The 18,901-nt window shown below is 54.3% G+C and overlaps 1 protein-coding gene across 1 annotated transcript; it reads right to left on the bottom strand.

The window, feature by feature from the left end:
• Positions 1-1,971: 1,971 nt before the first annotated feature.
• BBC3 (BCL2 binding component 3) lies at positions 1,972-5,660 on the bottom strand. Its single transcript, XM_031963911.1, is given in 8 exon segments — positions 1,972-2,129; positions 2,131-2,195; positions 3,442-3,484; positions 3,486-3,648; positions 5,181-5,276; positions 5,279-5,395; positions 5,398-5,488; positions 5,644-5,660. Coding segments are annotated over 7 exon segments (603 nt in total). The 5' UTR covers positions 5,474-5,488; positions 5,644-5,660; the 3' UTR covers positions 1,972-2,086.
• Between the last annotated feature and the right edge of the window lie 13,241 nt (positions 5,661-18,901).

Raw genomic sequence — 18,901 nt, 5'->3', positions numbered from 1 at the left:
GGGTAAAGGCTGTTATGGAAGAAATAAGGCGGCCGACCTAAAGGCTCGAGGGGACAAGGGAGCAGGAGGAAGAGCTGGAGCATGCTGGGGATGCTCCCCTGGAGGGCTGGATGAGGAGTTTCCTTTTAGCCAGCGCTTCGAGATAGTGCCTACAGCGGGTGCCTGCTGTTGGCTGAACTCAATTCCATCTGGGCTGTGGTTTTCCTCCCCGAGTTATGTCTGCTCTGTTCCTATTGCCATTCTCCCTTTGGGCCTTAAGGGCCCCCAAGAAGATACCACCCTGAGCACTCTTAAAACTTCCCTGTCTTTTTAACCCCTCCCTGAGAGCAGGAACTCATCCTCCCCAACTTGAGCTGGTGATCACCTGCCCCCCACTGTAAAGGGAATTCCCACCAGGTGTGGATGGAGCCGAAATCCCATCACAGAATTCAGAATTAACCTCCCTGGAGTCTCCGCATCCCTTCTTCCCCCAAGCAAATGTCCCTCTTCCTTCCTCTGAACCACCACTGGTCCTTGTTCTCCTTTATCCCCAAATGCTTTTTCCCCCTTTCCCTTTTCCATCCAGATAAAAAATAAGAGTCCAGTCCAGGGATTCATCTTTTCGAAATGGCCCCCTTGGGCAGTCTGCTGGAGGCCTTCTCAAAATCACATTTTAAAGGTAAAAATAAGACGCAAAGGAAGCCCCTAAGCTGAAATAAAGATCACATTTCTCCTATTCGAGTTCACAGCCAGACCCGAGGCTCCCAAGTCTGGGTGCAAGAGACGGGCAGCCCAAGACCATGGGTTAAGAGCTGAAAAGGATTTCAGATCATCCATTGCCCTCATGGGGAACCATTTATTGTCCCCATTTTACAGAGGAGGAGGGCAGCAGGCATTGTATCAGGTCTCCGTCTGGGCCCACTGACAACAAGCCAGGGACAAGGTGAGGAGGCCCCCCCATCCTGCCAACCCTATCTGTCCTTGGGCCGAAATGGGGGCCCCGACCCTTCCTGAGATGACTGGAAGCGACCACCCCAGACTCCTCTGCCACCCTACTGCCTCCCACCTCCCCACCCGACCCTCGGTCCTGGGCTTTTTTGGAGGGGGTGGGGAGGAGAAAGTCAAGAGGGCAAACTGTTCCTGCTCAATCTGATTTTATTGAAAAGGAAACATACAAAAATCATGTACAAAAAATTAACCAAACATGTACAGAAAATTCATTCCAGTATCTACAGCACACAGCATCATGTACAGTATATTTACAAGCTAGGTCCCTCCTCCCTCCCTCCCCTGGCCCACCCCCTCCCCCAAAGCCTCCTTGTTTGGAGGGTCCCTGCCCTGCCCCCTGGGGGAATGTCAGCCCAAGCCTTCTGTCCAAGGGGCCCCTTCCCTCGGCCTCCGGGGGCAAAGGGAAGGCAGGTGAACCCCATCATTTCTCTCAGTTCCACAGTGGGGCTGACTCAGAGGGGCTAGAGAGAGGGTTAGCCCCCACCCCCGTTTCCTTCTTAGCCCTCCCTAAGAAAATGAAAACTGAGGCAGGGTGGCCTGCCGGCTCAGGAAAGACAGACTGGCTCCACAGGATACAGACTAGCGGCTCTTTCCATCTGGGAAGCTAGTGGTTAGTTTTTTGGCTCATTCCGTCAAGGCAGGGAACAAAGCACCAAAGGCCTGGAGAGAAGGCCGGAGAGGGGCCCCGGCTGAAGCGGGCAGGGCCCCGGCCCTTCCTGAGATGGCAGGGGGCAGCTGTGGCGCATGCCATTCCCCTTGGACGCCCTGCCCCCTCCTCTCCCGAGGCCCCCCCTTCCTCCCACCAGGCCCCCTCCTCCCCGAGACTGGGGCCTCAGAAGTTTGGCCCCTCCTTGGTCAGTGTCAGAACCGCCCCCCCCCAAACTGTCCTCCCAAGCAATCCAGGCAGGGGCTTTTTCCAGTGCTGGACCCAGAGTCATTCGCCCCCCAGGGTCCCCCAAAGGGGGCATCTGTGCCCATCTCTGATATGCTACATTTTGCCAAGAGTCCACAGGAAGGGGGGGTCGGAAGGTCGTGCCCTGCAGACCTCCTCCAGCTGCACCCCCCAACACATGGTGTCCTGCCGGGTGAGCGCCAGAGCTTAGTTGGGCTCGATTTCGGGGATCTGGTTCCCTCGGTGGGGTCAAGAAGCCCGAATGAGATTAGAGAAACCTCCAAGGGTGAGAAATGCGTCTCTGCTCCTCCTCTCTCTGTGGCAAGAAAGGAGGAGGACCATTAACTTCAAGCGGAGAACTGGGAACCAAAGGCCCCGGACTGAGAGTCTGGAGAGCTGCCAGAGTGGTGCCCTCCCTCCTCCTGGACAGGCCCGGACTAGGAAGTTGGAACCCTCCTAATTCTCCAGAGAAGGATGGAGGCTCCCAGAATCTGCCTCCAAACTTCCGCAAGACCAAGGGCCTTTGAGCACCTGGTTTTTCTACTGCTGGGGAGTGCGGGAGGCCTGACTCCACCTGCAGCCCCAGACGCCTCCCAGCTGTGTGGCCCTGGGCCAGTCACCTAACCCCTGTCCGCCTGCCTAAAACGGGGTCAACGACCCCTGGCTTCCTGGTCCAGGAGCGGGAGGAGCAGCAGCCCCTGCCTCCGGAGCCCAGGGCCTGGCACCCGGCAGGTGCCCAATAACGGAGCCCATGCGGGCCCTGGAGAAGGGGGCTTCCTCCTGCCAGGGCAGGGCGGCCCAGCGGCCTCCGGCGCACCGTTTCTGGAGGCCTCCCCGGCCCGGGCTCCGGGCCCCAGGGGCTTCCCCGGCCCCTCCCCTCGGGCTCGGCAGGGGGGAGGCGGCCTTGTTTGTTCTGGGCAGGCGCTGAGCCAGCCTCAGCGGCGGGAAGTGAGGAGAGAAGGGAGGGAGGGGCTGGTGGAGGAGGAGGAGGAGGAGGAGGAGGGAGCTGGGGAGAGGGAGGCAGGCATTTGCCAATGCTGACTCACTCGCTATAAATAGCCCAAGATATATGAGCCTGGGCTGCCGCCCTTCAGTCCCAGCCAGAAGCCGGCCACGGGAGGAAGTCGGGGCCGGCGGCCTCCTCCCCTCCCCCACCGGCCCGAGGGGGCCGAGCCCGGGCCCGCGGAACCACACCCCCGCCGCCCCCTCCCTCCTTAATCCTGGGAGGCGAGATTAGGGGATCTCGGCCAGTGTTCCTACCTTCCCTCCCGCCTCCGCCCCTCCCTCCTGTCCCGAGGTTCAACCCCAGTCGAGGGCAATCAGCTCCGCACATCTGCACAAGGGCTGGGCAGGGAGCGCCTCCAGGCTCCCCTCCCCGAAGTCACCCTCGGCCTCTCCCCAGGTGTGCGCCCGTGAGGGCGAGAGCGGCAAGCCGGGAGGGCTTCCCGGCGGCCGCCCGGGGCTGGGGTCCGGCCCGGGGAAAGGGTCTCTCCGGGCTCGGCCCGGCTTCGGGGCGCCTGCCTCGCGCTTACAAGGCCCCACCTGCTGCCCCGGCCACTCACCCGCTGCTCGTACAGAGCGTTGAGGTCATCGGCCATCCTCCGGCTGAGCGCCGATCTCCCGGTCTTGCTGCTCTCCTTGGTCCCCATGTTCTGGGCCTAACCCCCCCGGGGGGCCACCTGACATCGGGGACGCGACCTGAGGCTCCACCTCCTGTCCTCCCTCCTCCTCTTCCTCGGCAGACCTCTGACCCAAGGAGGGCTGGGAGTCTTCAGGGGGCAAACAAGACGGGCAGGGGTCACGGCCTGGAGCCAGACCACGGCCCAGCAAATCATTCCCAGGCCCAGCCACTCGCACTCGGCTGGGGGCACCTCCTGCGGCCCGGTCCTCAAGTGGCTGTGGATGAGGCTGGCTTCCCACCCCGTCCCTGTCCCCGTCCCTGTCCCCCCCCCCCCCCCCCCCCCCCCCCCCCCCCCCCCCCCCCCCCCATTCCCCATCCCCTATTTTGTTTTCTCCAAGACACAAGCTTGAGCAAACTCATTTATTCAACAAGTATTTTGGGGTCAGGAGCAAGAACTTCTACAAGTCCTGGGGAAAATCTCCCCCCCCCCCCATCCTGGGTATCAGGTAGAGAGCAGCAGACCCTCAGAGACAGAGGGGCCTCAGAGCAGAAGGCAGACAAGGGACTGAGGCTGGATTCAGGGGCTCCTGACTTGGCTTCTGGGAACTTTTTTGAGAACTAGGTTTTGATCTAATTGGTTTTCTCTCTAAGCCTCCGTATTTTTATACATTTAAAGACAGTTTGAGGACCCTGGAGCCGGAAAAAGGCCAAAGACTCCTGATTTACAGTCTCGGAGCTCGGTCCGGATTCTCTGATCCCAGACTTCTGGGGGTCCCTAGGCCTGGATGGGCCGGACCGGACAGACATAAAGTCCCTGGGAGAGGGGGCCAGAGAGCCCTTGCGGAGGGAGCGTGCTCTGTGTGTGTGTGTGGGGGGGGGGGGGCAGAAGTATCCGGGAGTCTGTGCAAAGGCCCCACTCCTAACCCTAATTCCCGAGCCCCCTGCCCACCTCTGCCCAGCCAGGATGCAGAAGGGGGGGGGGAGGGGACAGGAAACCACAACAATTCTCTCCCTCCGAGCAGAGGGAAGCTGGCAGGCAACACGGGGTTAAGTTCTCTGCAGGCAGGGGACCTTTAACCCTTTCGGGCGAGCTCCCACCACCACCACCCTCCCCTTCCCCCCGGGGACTTTCCAAACCTGCCGGCCCTTCCTCCCAGCCCTACCAGGTAGGGGGAGGGGCGCGGGCTCCGGAGCTGGGAGCCAGCGCGCCCCAGTCCTGCCAGGACCTGGAGAGAGGACTACAGAGCCGCGAGAAGGACTGGGCGCCCTCCGGGGTTCTGGGCCACGCCCTTGACGGGGACCTGGCCTCCCCTCTCCCTCGTGGGTGCCCCCCCCCCCCACCTCTCTCGGCTGCCTCAGTGCCTGTCACTCAATGCTCCGTAGCTTCAGGCTCCTGCCCTTCCATCCCTCCCGACTCCGGACTCCAGCCTCTGCCCCCCAATGACTCCCGGCTGCCGGGAGGTTCCGGGGGCTCCCCTAGGAAAGGGGGAGTCCCGAAGTCCCCCTGCCCGGAACCTCCCGAGGAGGGGACGCAGGGACGAGAAGTAGGGGGACAGAAAGTGGAAGAGCCACAGACGCCCTCCCCGCCCCGCCCCCCGGGCAGATGGAGAGACACCCACCGAGATGGGAGAGAGTGAGGGGAGGGAGGGAGGGAGGGGAGAGAAAGTGTGCGCCACTCACCGCTCTGGGCCTGGCTGCTGGGGGCCGGGCTCCTGGCCACCCGTGCCCAGCGGGGGCCCCCATACGAGCGGGGCTGGCGAGCGCAGAAGTAGGCGAGGGCAGCAGGGAAGGGGGCGCCAGCGCCGGGCCGGGGGCCGGGCACACGGGGTCGCCGGAAGGGCTCAGGCCGGCCTCGCAGGGGCTGCACGAGACGGCGGGGGGCATGAGCCGCCCCAGGGAAAGGTTCGCGGGCCCTCCCGGGCCAGACCCTCTACCGGCTCAGGGGAGCTGCCGTCCTGCTGGGCTCTGGCCATGCCACACCGGGGAGCCTGCGGAGACAGGTGGGCGGAGCCGGTCAGCGCCCCCCGGCCCCCGGGACGCGTCCCGGCCCCGCACCACGCCGCTTTGCTGCGCCCGCCTCCCCGCGCCACCGCCCCGGCCCCGGCCCGCAGCTGACACCTCCCGGCGGCCACCACGCACTCACAGCAAGCTCGGCGACAGGGCCACCTCCGACTTCACAAGCAAGCACAGAGACAAGCGGCACACACTCGCAATGCAGGCAGAGAGCGAGACCCTAAAAAAAACAACACGCCAGTCCACGCCACCCACAGCCATGCTCCCGCACCGACAACTGCTGCGGGACGGAGCCTCCCCCGGCTCCCGCAGGGCAGGCGCCTCGGACCCGGGCGCCCGCCCCCCTCCCCAGGGGGCGGGGAGGGCAGGCCCCTCCCGGCCGCCAGGGGCGCCGGGCCACACACCCATTGTTTGTAAACAAACCCGCAGCCCGCGCGGCCGCAGCGGCCGGCCTTTCCACGGCAGCCCGCACCCTGCACGGCCGCCCCCACCCGGGGTGGGGCGGCGAAGCCGGCAGCGGGGGTGGGGCTGCCCTCCCTGCCGCCTCCTCAGAGTCCCTCCGCCTTCCCCGCCTCCCAGAGCCCCCCGGTCCAGCCTCCTTCCCCTCACCCCGGGGCATGAACGCCGTCGGGGCGGGGAGGAGCCGTCGGGCTGTCAGGCCGGGGGCCGGGCCGGGCCGGGGCGCCTGGCTCCGCGCTGCCTGCTCCCACCCCGCCTCGGGGCTGCTGCCCCGCTGTCGCCACCGCCGCCGCCGCCGCCGCTCCCGCTTCCCCTCCCCCTGCTTCTCCCGCCCGCACGCATGTTCTTCGCCGCCGGCTCCCAGGCTGGTTCTGCCGCGGCCGCCGCCGCCCCGCCTCGCCTGCAGCCCGCGCCCGGCTCCCGCGGCGTCCCGGGCCCCGCCCCGCCCGCCCCGCCCCGCCCTCCTGCGGCCGTCTGCGCCCAGGCAAGTCGGGGACCCGCGCGGGGCTGCGGCGGTCAGGGCTGCTGGGGCTGGCCCTGCGGCTCCCACCTCCCCGCCCCGCCCCGCCCCGCCCCCGGGCCGCGCGAGGGGCTTCCCCGAGCGGGGGCGGGGCCGCTGCGCGCGGACCCGCGGACACGCAGCCGCGCGCTCGCAGATGCCCGCGCCCCACAAACCCCCAGAAACACGCGTGGACCCGCGCGGAGTCCAACACGGAGCGCGCGAATACCGAGGCTCGTGGGTGCGGGCCTGGGCCAGTTCTTCCCCGCCTTCCGGCGTAAGGCACATTTGCGGCGGGCCGTGCGCCTTTCCAAAGTGCATGGCGGCCCTTCGCAGGGACCTCGCGGTCGTCCCGTGCGTGGGCTCCGGGCCGGTCAGAGAATGGCCGTGGGCTGCCTCTCACGCTTCCGTCCCTGTCCCTTTCTCCTCGGTCTCTCTCCGTCTCTGTCTCCTTCCTCTCTCTGTCTCTCTATCTCTTTCTCCTTTCTCTACATCTCTCCTCCCTGTCTCTCCTTTCTCTGTCTCTCCTCCCTGTCTCTTTCTCCTCCCTGTCTCTCTCTCCCTCCGTCTCTTTCTCTCCCTGTCTCTCTTTTCTCTGTCTCTCCTCCCTGTCTCTTTCTCCTCCCTGTCTCTCCTCCCTGTCTCTCTTTCCCTCCGTCTCTTTCTCTCCCTGTCTCTCCTTTCTCTGTGTCTCTCCTCCCTGTCTCTTTCTCCTTTGTCTCTCCTCCCTGTCTCTGTCTCCCTCTGTCTCTTTCTCTTCTCTATCTCTGTCTCTCCTCCCTGTCTCTGTCCCCTCCCTGTCTCTCTCCTATCTCTCTCCATCTCCTTCCCTTTATTTGCCCGTCTCTTCTCCCTTCCCCCTCCCACTCTCCAAAGTCTTCATATTGGCTCCCTTTCCCGCTACACCCTCCTCTCTCCTCCCTTGGTATCCTCCGCCTTCCCCCTCCCCTTTGTAGCCTTCATCCTTCTCTGTTCTTCCCTTGCCTCCTCCTCCTCCTGCATCCTCCCCTGTATCCCCACGGTCCATCACTCCTGCCCTCCCACATCGATCTCCTTCCCGGAGTCCTGCCTTGCGGCTACATCTCTTTTGAACGCTTCTATCTTTGTTCTGCATTCACCCTGGGCTCAATCATTCCCTCTCCCGATCTCCACTTCCTTGGGGCTCAAGCTGAACCCCCTCCTCCATCTTCCCCGATTGTGTGTGTGTTGTTTTTTTTCTCCCTTCCTCGTCACCTTGTCATTTTTCAGGTACCTTAATCCCATCCAACATTCTCAGACTTTTGGTCTCCTCTTAAAAAGGAGGCTCGCCCCGAACTTTGACCAAGTGGTTTCCTCCTGAAACTGAAAAATACCCAAAATTACTTGGATGACAGACCCCCTGAAAATGTCTCAAGGACTTGGGGGTCCCGGGACCCCATTTTAAGACTTTTCCCCTAGGAGAAAGCAAGCTCTTTGAGGGGACAGCCTGTTGGGGAAGAGCCTTAGATGAATGTTTATTAAATACCTACTATGTGCAAAGCCCTGCCCTGGGCAATGGGGACTCCAGGCTCCTAATGCAGTGCTTTGAGCATAGTAGGTATTCAATAAACAGTGATTTAAGTGAAATAGAGATCATCTAGACTAAGGGGCCTTGTTTTCTAGATGACAGAGCCTGTGAGACTAAGAGGCAGAAGAGGTCCTGGACATTTAGGTTTGGAGCTAGGAGGGATCTGGGCGGCCAGGAGTCCATCCCTTTCATTTTTACAGACCAGGAAACTGAGGCCTAGGGGATTGAAGTGACTTATGTAGGGTCACATGGGCATTAAACAGTAGAGGCAACTTTTGAACCTGGGGTCTCAAATGAGGGAAAGACAGGCAGAGAAGAAAAGGAAGGAGGAAGGAGAGGAAGAGGAGGAAGAGGAAGGGGAAAGAAAAAAGGCAAGGGAAAACGAGAGGGAAAAAACAAAAAGAAAAAGAGGAGGAGAAAACAAAAGACAACAACTATTTCTCCCCAGAAAGAAGGAGGGGTAGGGCTTTTTGATGGGAAACTCTTCACCTCCAACACAACTTGCTGGATACTCCCCCTTTTTACCCCCCTCCCTAACCCCCCCCCCTCCCCAGAACCTTTTTCCCTCTTCCGGTAACTCTCTCTCCACTCCAAGACTCAGAAAGGTCCCCCCATTCAATTGTCCTCACCGGGAGCTTCTTCCAACCAATGAAATCAGGTCTTAAAAAAATTTTCCCAAAACCCCAGAAACAGAGAAACAAGCGAAAATACTTTCTGAACCGAACAAAACTCATGGGGCTCCGGGAGAAAAACAGCAAGGCGGAAAAGACCCCAAGTCTGGCCCGGGCCCCCCCCCCAGCCCCAAAACCTGCCAACTGAGGGGAGAACAGTGATGGGGCCAGAGGGGTGCGGGCAAGCTGCGGGGCCGCCCAGCCGGGCCCCAGACCCCCATTCCCCCTCCCCCCTCGTTGCACCAATTCCCCAGGAGTGGGGGCACGGGGGTCCCGAGAAAGACTGAAGACCCCCCCTCCCTGAGCCCCCTGCACTTCTCCATTCCTCAGAAAGGCCAAAATGTTCCCGAGGAGGAGGAAGGAGACCTCTCCCCCCTCCACCCCCCCCCACTTGAGAAACTGTGAGAGAGGGAGAGAGGAAAGAGTTAATCTGCTTCCAGGGGCCCCAGATACTTGGGTCCTTGGCCCTGGGGGGTGGGTCAGGGAGGAGGGCTCAGCCTGAGATGTGCAGGGAAGAAGATACCAGAGAAGTGTCCCTGCCCCCCCCCCGCGCTAAGTGCTTAAGGTCCCCTCCCCCCAAAGTCCACTCCAGGGCCTGAGGCACCTGGTCCCCCCCTCCCCTTTGCTAGGTGCTTCAGGAACTCCACCATCCGGCTACGAGGAGAAAGAACCAATGAGAGGCGGCTGCACTCGTGTCTCTGGGCGGCTGGGGTCGGCTCTGCCCGCCTGGCATTGGGCCCTGGGTGGGCAGTGTTGGGGAGGGGAAGGGGGCCCTGGCCTTTGGTTGGGCCGCTTTTGCTGGGTAACCAGGCGCTGAGTCCCCCACCCCACCCTCCTGCTCCTTGCTCCCCGGGCCGTGCCAGGAAGGGAGGCGCAGGCAGCTGAGGCCACAAACCAGGAACCAATTTCCCTCCTCCCAGTCTGCAGGCCTCTGCCTGGCCACCCAATAAGGCCCCGCTGGACCCCGGCTCCTCGGCCCTCCCCCTGCCCACCCGCCCCGCCAGCTCCAGCCCCGCGAAAGCCGGCCCCGGCTCGGGCCCAGGATCCAGGGGACCCAGGCTCCAGCCCCCATCCAAGCATGGGTCCCGGCATCCCCCCCCTTGCCCTTGAACCCTCCCTCGGGCTCGGCTTCCAAGCGATTCTCCCGCCAGAACCAGGGAGTCAGCTTTCAGTCTGGAAGGGAAAGGACCCCCAACTCCTATGGTCCGAGCCCTTGGGGTAGAGATGGGAAGAGGGAAGGGGGCCCAGAGAGAGGGAGAGTGTGCTCGGAGTCACACAGCAGAGACGGGCCTCTTCTGGATGGAAACGCAGGACTTTTCCCACCCCCGGGATCCGGACCCCTCTCTGTATCCTAGAAAGGGTTGGGGGATGCTTAAGAAGCTGTGTGTCCTCGGGGAGGTGTCTTGAGGTCTCTGGACTAGGATTAAAAACACTGATGAGGGTCGCAGGGGTGATGGGACAGATACCCCTCTCCCCGGCGCCCAGGCAACGGAGCCAGGAAAGGACCCAGGCGTTCTCCTCCGGCCCCCAATTCTCTCCCACCCACCCCCAGTGGCCAATAGCAGGAGCCTGGGGGCGGAGCCAGGAAGTGGGGGAATTAGTCAGACTCAGGAACTAGGCGATGACATCAGGCTGGGGGAGAGCTGGGGTGGGGGGAGCGTGGGGAAGGGGCGATGACGCAACAGCCGCGGTGACTAATGGCCAGCGGGGCGGGCAAGTTTGCCCGGTAACAGAGGCTCCCGGACCCCCGCCCCATCCTCGGAGCCTTAGCTCGGGCCTCACCCCCTCCCCTCTCCGCAAACACGGACACCCCCCTCCCCCTCCCCGCTCCGTGCCACCCAGCTGAGCCCAGGCTGCCTGCCTGAACTTTCCCTCCCCCAGCGTCCCCCCCCCCACCCCGTCAGCCGGGGGAGGGGCACGCCACTCCTCCCCCATAGATACTCCCGTTCCTAAGGGGAGGCTGTGTGTTTGTCCATGTGATGCCGTGTGCGAGTGTGCGTTAGTGATGGGTGGGTGGGTGGGGAGTGAGGGACGTGGCTGCGTAGAGATGGGGAGAGCTGTCAGCGTGGGGGAGGGGGAGGGTGCTCAGGGGTTGTGTGGGATTGTGTCCTGGAACGTGAGCGTGATGGCATGTGGCGGGCGCCACGGCGATGGGTGTGTTTCTGGGTGACTGCCGGGCCACGCGAACACCGCCCGCTCAGTGGGGAGCTGGGGGCCTTCAGGGGCCACAGCCCACGGCTCCCAGCAGCACCTGCGCCTAGGGCTACTTGAACCCAGAAAGGGGAAACAAGACGGGAGAGGGGGGGATGACTAGTCTAATGCCAGGAAAGCCCGAGTATCCCAGTGAGATCCCCTAAAACACCTTTGAGGAGTCCCTTGATTCCCCTCCCCTCCCCACCCTTCCTCCATACTTGTATCCATCCATCCATCCATCTATCCACCCATCCTTCCATCCATCCATCCTTCTACTCATCCATTTATCTCTCCCTCCCTCTCTCCTTCCATCCCTCCATCCATCCCTGTACCCTCCATCCCTTCCTCTCTCCCTCCCTCCTCCCCTCTCTCCATCCTTCTATCCATCCCTCACTCTACCCATCCATTTCTGTCCTTCCTTCCATCCTTTCATCCATTCATTCATCCCTGAAAACCCATCCTGCATCTTCCCCTCTCCCCCCATCACATCCCTCCCTCCCTCCTTCCATTCATCCCTCTACCCATCCCTCCCTCCTTCCCTCCATCTGCTCATCCCTTTTCCCCTCCATACTCATCCTTATTTTTCCCCTCCCCCCTTACCATTTCTCCCCTCCTCCATCTGTCCATCCATCCATCCACCCACCCACCCACCCATCCATCCATCCACCCTCCCTCCCCGTCTCTACATAAGGCTGCTTTCTCTCTGTCTTCACATCCCTCTTTACACATGTCCCCAAAAAGTCAAACAATTTAATATTTTAAAAAAAAAAAACCCTACCTTGAACGGGACACCCTTATTTTAACTTCAGTCTCTCCTCTTCTTCCTTTCTCATTTGGGGAGGCAGGTACCATCTTTGACTCTTCATCCCCTGTTCAAATCCTACAGCCAAGTTCAGATAAGCTGTAGCTGTGGCAAGAAGGATGGAGGAAAGACATTCTTTAACTCAGCTCCCCAACCTTTCAGGGCTTTTCCTACCCCCCTTTGTTTAATGGCATGCTTCCAACAGGTGAATAAATGTTCGTTGCCAGACTCTAACACCCACAGGGATGGGATCCTTCCACTGGGAAGGAGGCACAGGACAGGAAAGGAGCAGGGAGTGGAAATGGATGGGCACACCACTTGTGTAATTGAGATAGGGCTATCAAGCTGTGGCAGGCCCCCAAAACTTCCTGTGGAGGATCTCTAAGTGCTCACCAAGAGCTTCTTCCCACCCCTCCCTCTTAGCCCTGCGGGGGTGGGGACAGAGAGAGCCTGGCCCTGGATCTGCCCACCCCCTGGGGCTGAGCTCAGAAATGTAGAGATTTCATCATCTTCCTCCCTCCCTCCCCCCAGCTCCCCATTCAGACTTCAGCCAAGCCCTTCGGTCTCTCTGCTTGGCCCCTGCTGCCTCCTAGTGGCCTTGAGGGGAAGCTTCAGCCTCGGCCTTCGTGCCAACCGGGGGAAAGGCAGACCCTCAGTTAATGAGGAAAGAAGCAACTTTAACTCTGTTCAGAAAACATTTGGGACACTTTCTGGCCTCCCAACCGGAAGTGCCCGTCCATCTCCCCCTCAAATATCTTTGAGGGATCTCTTGATCCCCACTTCTGCCCCTGCCCATCCATCCCTCCCTCCCTCCTTCCATCCAGCAGGTTCTCGGAACTACTTTGGGTCAGGTTGTTTTCCTACAGCACGCTCGCTCTGTATGGCAGCCAGTCTGGACCAACAGCTCCAAACTCTGCATTCGATCTTCTGCTTCAGGCCACTCACAGGGGGATGTCCCCAATCTTTGAACAGTTTCCTCCTGTACCATCACTTAGGGGCTTCCTCTTCCTTCAAGGTCAAGATCTAGGATCTTATGATTTATTGATTGAAAATCATGTGATTATTCCCAAGAACTGCCATCTGAGTTGGGAAAAGGCCTCCCCCGTCCCAGGACATTGGAAGCGTGAGCTCCCACTGGAAATCTGAATATGATGTTGGGAGACTTCCTGGGAAGGCTGACCTCTGAGAGTGGGCAGAAAAATTAATATGGACAGTAGAGACTTCTGGGAGCCCATCTTCTCCTTCCCCCGGTGCCCTAGGATTCCCAGACTGAGAAATGAAGATGCCAACTTTGTCCAGATTGAGAGCCCCTTCTTAACATCAAAGCAATCTTCAGATCTGCCCTAACTGGCCCGCACGAGATGGCAGTGGGACACTTAGCATCCACTGATTGAAACTGTGTGGAATGACTAAAGAGCTCAAATGGATCCACTGACACTTTAACATGGATCATAATTAATCCCTTGCACCCGCATTTATATTCATCTGCCAAAAAAAGAGTAATCCATGCTTGTGCAAGGTTACGGTGAGTTATTTAATGGGATATTTGAGGGCAAGATGCAGCTTGTAGCTTTCCAAAACCGGAAGTTCGATTTAATTTCTTCCGGCAATGACCCCACCACCACTCTTAATCCACAGACTGAACCACCTGAGAACCCGGGACATCAGGATTGAAAGGTCCCTTAAAACATAGGAAAAGATTGTCAAAACTAGGAAGGATCTTGGGGCACAGAATATCGGGAGGGTTTGTTTGCCTCTAAAGAACTGTAAGCTTTTTGATGGCAAAGGATTAATATATTCTTTATTTTATTTTTAGAACTTAATAGGGCTTGGCGCACAATAGGTGCCTAATAAATACTTGTTTAATGAATGAATGAACCTAACAGTGCCTGGTACTTAAAGGTGCCTAATAAAAGTTTGTGAATGAATGAATGAATGAATTTAACGGTATCTGGTATTTATAGGGTGCTCAATGAAAGTCTGTTGAATGAATGAACCTAGCAGTATCTGATACTTAAAGGTGCCTAATAAAAGTTTGTGAATGAATGAATGAATTTAACAGTATCTGCTACTTATAGGGTACCCAATGAAAGTTTGTTGAATGAATGAATGAATTTAACAGTGTCTCATACTTATAGGGTGCCCAATGAAAGTTTGTTGAATGAATGAATGAACCTAGCAGTACCTGGTACTTAAAGGTGCCTAATAAAAGTTTGTGAATGAATGAATGAATTTAACAGTGTCTGGCACTTAAAGGGTGCACAATGAAAACTTATTGAATGAATGAATGAACCTAGCGGTGTCTGGCACTTAAAGGGTGCCCAATAAAAGCTTGTGAATGAATGAATGAACCTAGGAGTGCCTGGTACTTAAAAGTTGCCCAATAAAAGCTTGTCTAATGAAGGAATGAATGAATGGATGGATGGATGGATAGATAGATGGATGAACTTAACGGTGCCTGGTACTTATAGGTGCCGAATAAAAGCTTGTTGAATGAATGAATGAACCCAGAATGTGAGAGCTGAAGGGACCGAGAATACTATAATTACTAACTTTTGGAACAGCTTCCTCATTAGTCACCCTGATTCCTTTCTCTCCCCTCTTCAACGTAGATTACAAATAAGCACTTTAACAGTATGTATAATGCAAGTTCCAACATATCGGTTCATTTTGCCAAGTTGCTATTTTGTGGGCCTTTTTTATTGTTTCTTATAAAGGATGGCCCTCTGGAAGAAGGGAGAGGAGGAACATACATTGAGAAATCTAGGTAATGGAAAAATAAAAAATATTAATTTAACATGAACATTTTCAAAAATTTTCTTAAAGCACAACTCTGAAAATGTGCGTAACTCCCCAGCTCAGAAATGGTCGATACCTCCCTATTGCCCCTAAGATAAAATTCAAACATCTCTGCCGGAATGTTTCCGGTGTCATTTCCCAACTCTTCCTTATCCAGACAGGTAGATTCCTCCCTGTTCCTGAGTTCAGCGTTTCTTCTCTTTGACCCCTGTTTCATGCATAGGAAAGTGCATCTCTCTTATCTGCAGTCTTCCCTTCCCTTAAGAATCAGTTAGTTCCCTGTACCAACTCCAAAGCAAAGGCTTCCCTCCTCCCTTCTTTTGTCAGGTCTCTCCCTCCACAAATTACCTTATGTGTATTTAAGTGGCCCAGTCAGCCTGGAATCAGGGAAACCTGAGTTCAAATCCAGCCTCATCTACTTCTTAGCTAGATCATTTTACTTTGATATGCTTTGGTTTCCTCATCTGTAAAATGGGGATTTTAATAATAACATCTACCTCTCCAGGATGTCGTAAGTTTCAAATGAGCTGGTCATCGAAAGGGGTTACCAAGTATTTATTACTATGTGCCTGGTACTGGGTGCTTGATACATGTTAGCAATTTATTATTGTTGTTCATATTTTGTTGCTGTCATTTTTACAGTCATGTCTGATTCCATATGACTCTATCTGGGGTTTTCTTGGCAAAGATACTAAAGTAGTTTGCCATTTCCTTCTCCAGCTCATATTATTATTGTTATTATTATTGCTATTATTATTAATATTGTTATTAACCTGGGTAACTGTGATGATTCTCTCTTCTCCCACTCAAGAGGATATAAGCTATCTCATGGCTGGGTTGAGATGTTTTTCTGCCTCTAGTGTCCTAATTAGTCCTGGGCCTGTAAGATTAGATAGGGACTGGACTTACGGTTCAATGGCTATAGGGACTGGCACCAGTCAGTCAGTCAAGAATTATTTATTATGTACTTATTATATGCCAGACTCTGTGCTAAGTGCTGAGGATATGAAGAAAGGCAAAAACGTAATCCCTGATCTTGAGGAAGTCACGTTCTAATACGCAATAAACAGCAAGGTAACAACTTTGTGTGTGTGTGTGTGTGTGTTTGGCCACAGATTGGACATGAGGGCTGAGTGAATGAGGAATCAAGGATGCTACTGAAGTGGAGACGTGGTTTATTGAAAGGATGCCGATTGATATTCTTAACAATAATCAGTAAGCAGGGAGGGATGGGGGTAAGATAATGAGTTCCGTTTTGGACTTGATTGAATTGGACTAAAGCACCTTTTCTGATGTTTTCATCTTAAATCAGGGTTCTTCCCTTGTTATATCTTGGTGCCCTTTGACATCTGGTAAAAACTCAGAATTGTGAGAGGAAGTCTTTTTTGTTTATTATATTTCTTTAAAAATATAATTGAGGGAAATGCCAAATTTTGGTCTTGAAGTTTGTGAAACATCATGATGAATATGGAAATATGTTTAAAATGAGTGTTCACGTATAATCTATATCAGGTTGCTTACGGTCTTGGGGAGGAGAGAGGTAAGGGAGGGAGTGAAAGAAAATTTGGAATTTAAAATCTTATAAAAATCAGTGTTGAAAGCTATCTTTACAGGTAATTAAAAAAAGAAAATACTGTTTAAAAAAGAAGTACGGGAAAATAAAGACATAATTCTTTCCCAATCTGAGTTCACAGATCAACTCTCCTCAAATTTCAAATTCCCAGGATTAAGGGTCTTCTAAGACTCAGAGGATTGCTTAAAACACAGAGATTACCTGATTTCCCAAGGTTGCTGTTTTTAGCACCTGATTTATTGATGTTACTGCCTATATGGAGAGACTTGGACTTTGAGACATTATGCATAGTCTCCATGTCTCCTGCAAAAAGGACAAAAAAAAGTTTTAAAATAACTTAAAAAATAAAATGAACAAATAAAAGGTCTCCTGCAACTAGTACATGTTCACCTGACTTCCCATATAGGGGGGACTTGGACTTGTCTCTCAATCTGTCTCCTGCAGCTAGTTGGCTTCTCGGTGGTTTTAGTGCTCAGCTCAGTCAGGAAGGCCAAAGTTCAAACACAGATACTAACTCTGTGAGCTCCTACAAATCACGGAACCTGTGTACTGCTGTTTCCTCAAGTACAAGATGGGGGTGATAACAGCACTTACCTCTCATTATCTCAAGGGGCAAATGACATCATCAGAGTTTTTTAATTGGCCGGCACATAGTAGGTGCTATATAAATGTGCCCTCCCTTGTTAAAGCTCAGTGTTTCAATAGTAAGCTCTTCGTAAAAATTTGCTTTTCTCCAGGTGTCAAAGATGCTTTTATTTTCCTTCCTCTCTGCTTTCCTCTTGGCTATAGAAATCCTAACTGCACATAATGAACACTGACACTTGTATACATCTATCTGGGTTGCTGTTCAGTTCTGTTGGACTCTTTGTGACTACATTTAGGACTTTCTTGGCAAAGATACTGGAGGGGTCTTGCCATTTCCTTCTCCAATTCGTTTTACAGATGAGGAAACTGAGGCAGAGGAAACTGGGTAAGGTCCCACAGCTCCCGGAAAGAAGCTTCCTTGCTCTGACCCAGCACTCTGTGCGCTATGACGCCACCTAGCGGCCCTTCAGTGTCTACACACATCCTTTGAATTATATACACAGTCTCCTTGAACTTATTTTTGAAACAAAGTCTCATCTTTAAGGAGAGGGGAAGGGAAAGGCGTTTATTTTCTCTCCCTCCCTCCAGGGAAATAAACAAAAAAGAAACTGATCAAATGAGCACAGCGCCCGCAGCAGATTTCCTGATTGGTCACTTCCAAGCTGCATCTTCCTCCTGTGCCTCCGGAATCCATCCCGCCCTCTCTGGTCTCTAATTTGTACCTAAGTGTTTGTACCTTGGTTTCTTCCGTGGGAGCCGCGAGGGCAAGAACCTTTATTGTATTGCTAGGGTTCAGGCCTGGCTCTTGGTAAGGGCCAGCTGCATCAATTGCTGTGAAGACGTTATCATAATTTGACTTGGAAATAACAGTGTTGGGGGCAGCTAAGTGGCGCAGTGGACAGAGCGCCAGCCCTGAAGTCAGAAGGACATGAGTTCAAATCTTACAGCAGACATACTGCCTAGCTGTGTGACCCTGGATAAGTCACTTAACCAATTGTCTCAGCAAAAAAGCAAAGAAAAAACAACAAAAAACAGTCTCTCTCTCTCTCTCTCTCTCTCTCTCTCTCTCTCTCTCTCTCTCTCTCATTCTTCCTTTGCTTTGTGTCCGTTGCTTGGAAGGGTTCGGAAACTCCAGCCCTACTTGAGAAACACCTGTTGATTTACCTCTGACTGAAGCTGAATTATCTTCACCCTTGGATCCTAATTGCATCCTCCCTCCCTCCCCAAAATCGCACCTTTACCTGTTCTAAAGTCATCCAGATTTTTTTTTCTTTAAGATGTCACTGTATATTATTGTGTATCTAATTTATATTTTAATATATTTAACATCTACTGGTCATCCTGCCATCTAGGGGAGGGGGTGGGGGGGTAAGAGGTGAAAAATTGGAACAAGAGGTTTGGCAATTGTAATGCTGTAAAGTTACCCATGCATATATCCTGTAAATAAAAGGCTATTAAAAAAAAAAAAAAAAAAAGGAGTTAAGTGACTTGCCCTGGGTCACACAGTTAGCTAGGGAGTGTTAAGTGACTGCAACCAGAATTGAACTCAGGTCCTGCTGACTTCAGGGCTGGTGCTCTATCCACCGTTCCACCTAGCTATCCAATGTTTTGGATTTTGTAATGACATAATCAAATGTTTTATGTTGTTTTTATTTTATATGATTATTTATGTTAATTACTTGCTAATTTCTATTCTTTCTTAATTCCCAACTAAAAATATAACTTGAGAAATGAATAATTGTATACATTTTCCAACGCTAAAATATCTTGAATATACTTGCATTAATATTCATTAGTAATTTTGCATGAAGTCGGATTCCATTGTGTCATCATGGCTTTGAGGTGAACTTGATATCTTGAAAATTATAACCAAAGTCAAAAGTTTGGGGATGATATGGAAGTCTCATACTTAAAGATCTTGAAATGAATCAGAATAAATGAATTTTAAAAACTAAAAAAAAAAAAAAGATGTCACTGTATAACCCAAAGAAAGAACTCTGGGAAATGAGTGTGGACCACAGCATAGCATTTCCACTCCTGTTTTTGTCTGCTTGGGTTTTTGTTTTCCTTCTCAGGTTATTTTTACCTTATTTCTCAGTCCGATTCTTCTTGTGCAGCAAAATAACTGTATGGATATGTATACATATATTGTATTTAACATATAGTCTAACATATGTCACATGTCTTGGTCATCCTGCCATCTAAGGGACAAGATGGAGAAAGGAGGGGAAAAATTGGAAAAGAAGGTTTTGCAATTGTCA

This window comes from Sarcophilus harrisii, chromosome 3 (assembly GCF_902635505.1).
Source record: "Sarcophilus harrisii chromosome 3, mSarHar1.11, whole genome shotgun sequence".
Taxonomy (NCBI): domain Eukaryota; kingdom Metazoa; phylum Chordata; class Mammalia; order Dasyuromorphia; family Dasyuridae; genus Sarcophilus; species Sarcophilus harrisii.
This window is presented reverse-complemented; position numbering and strand designations above follow the sequence as displayed.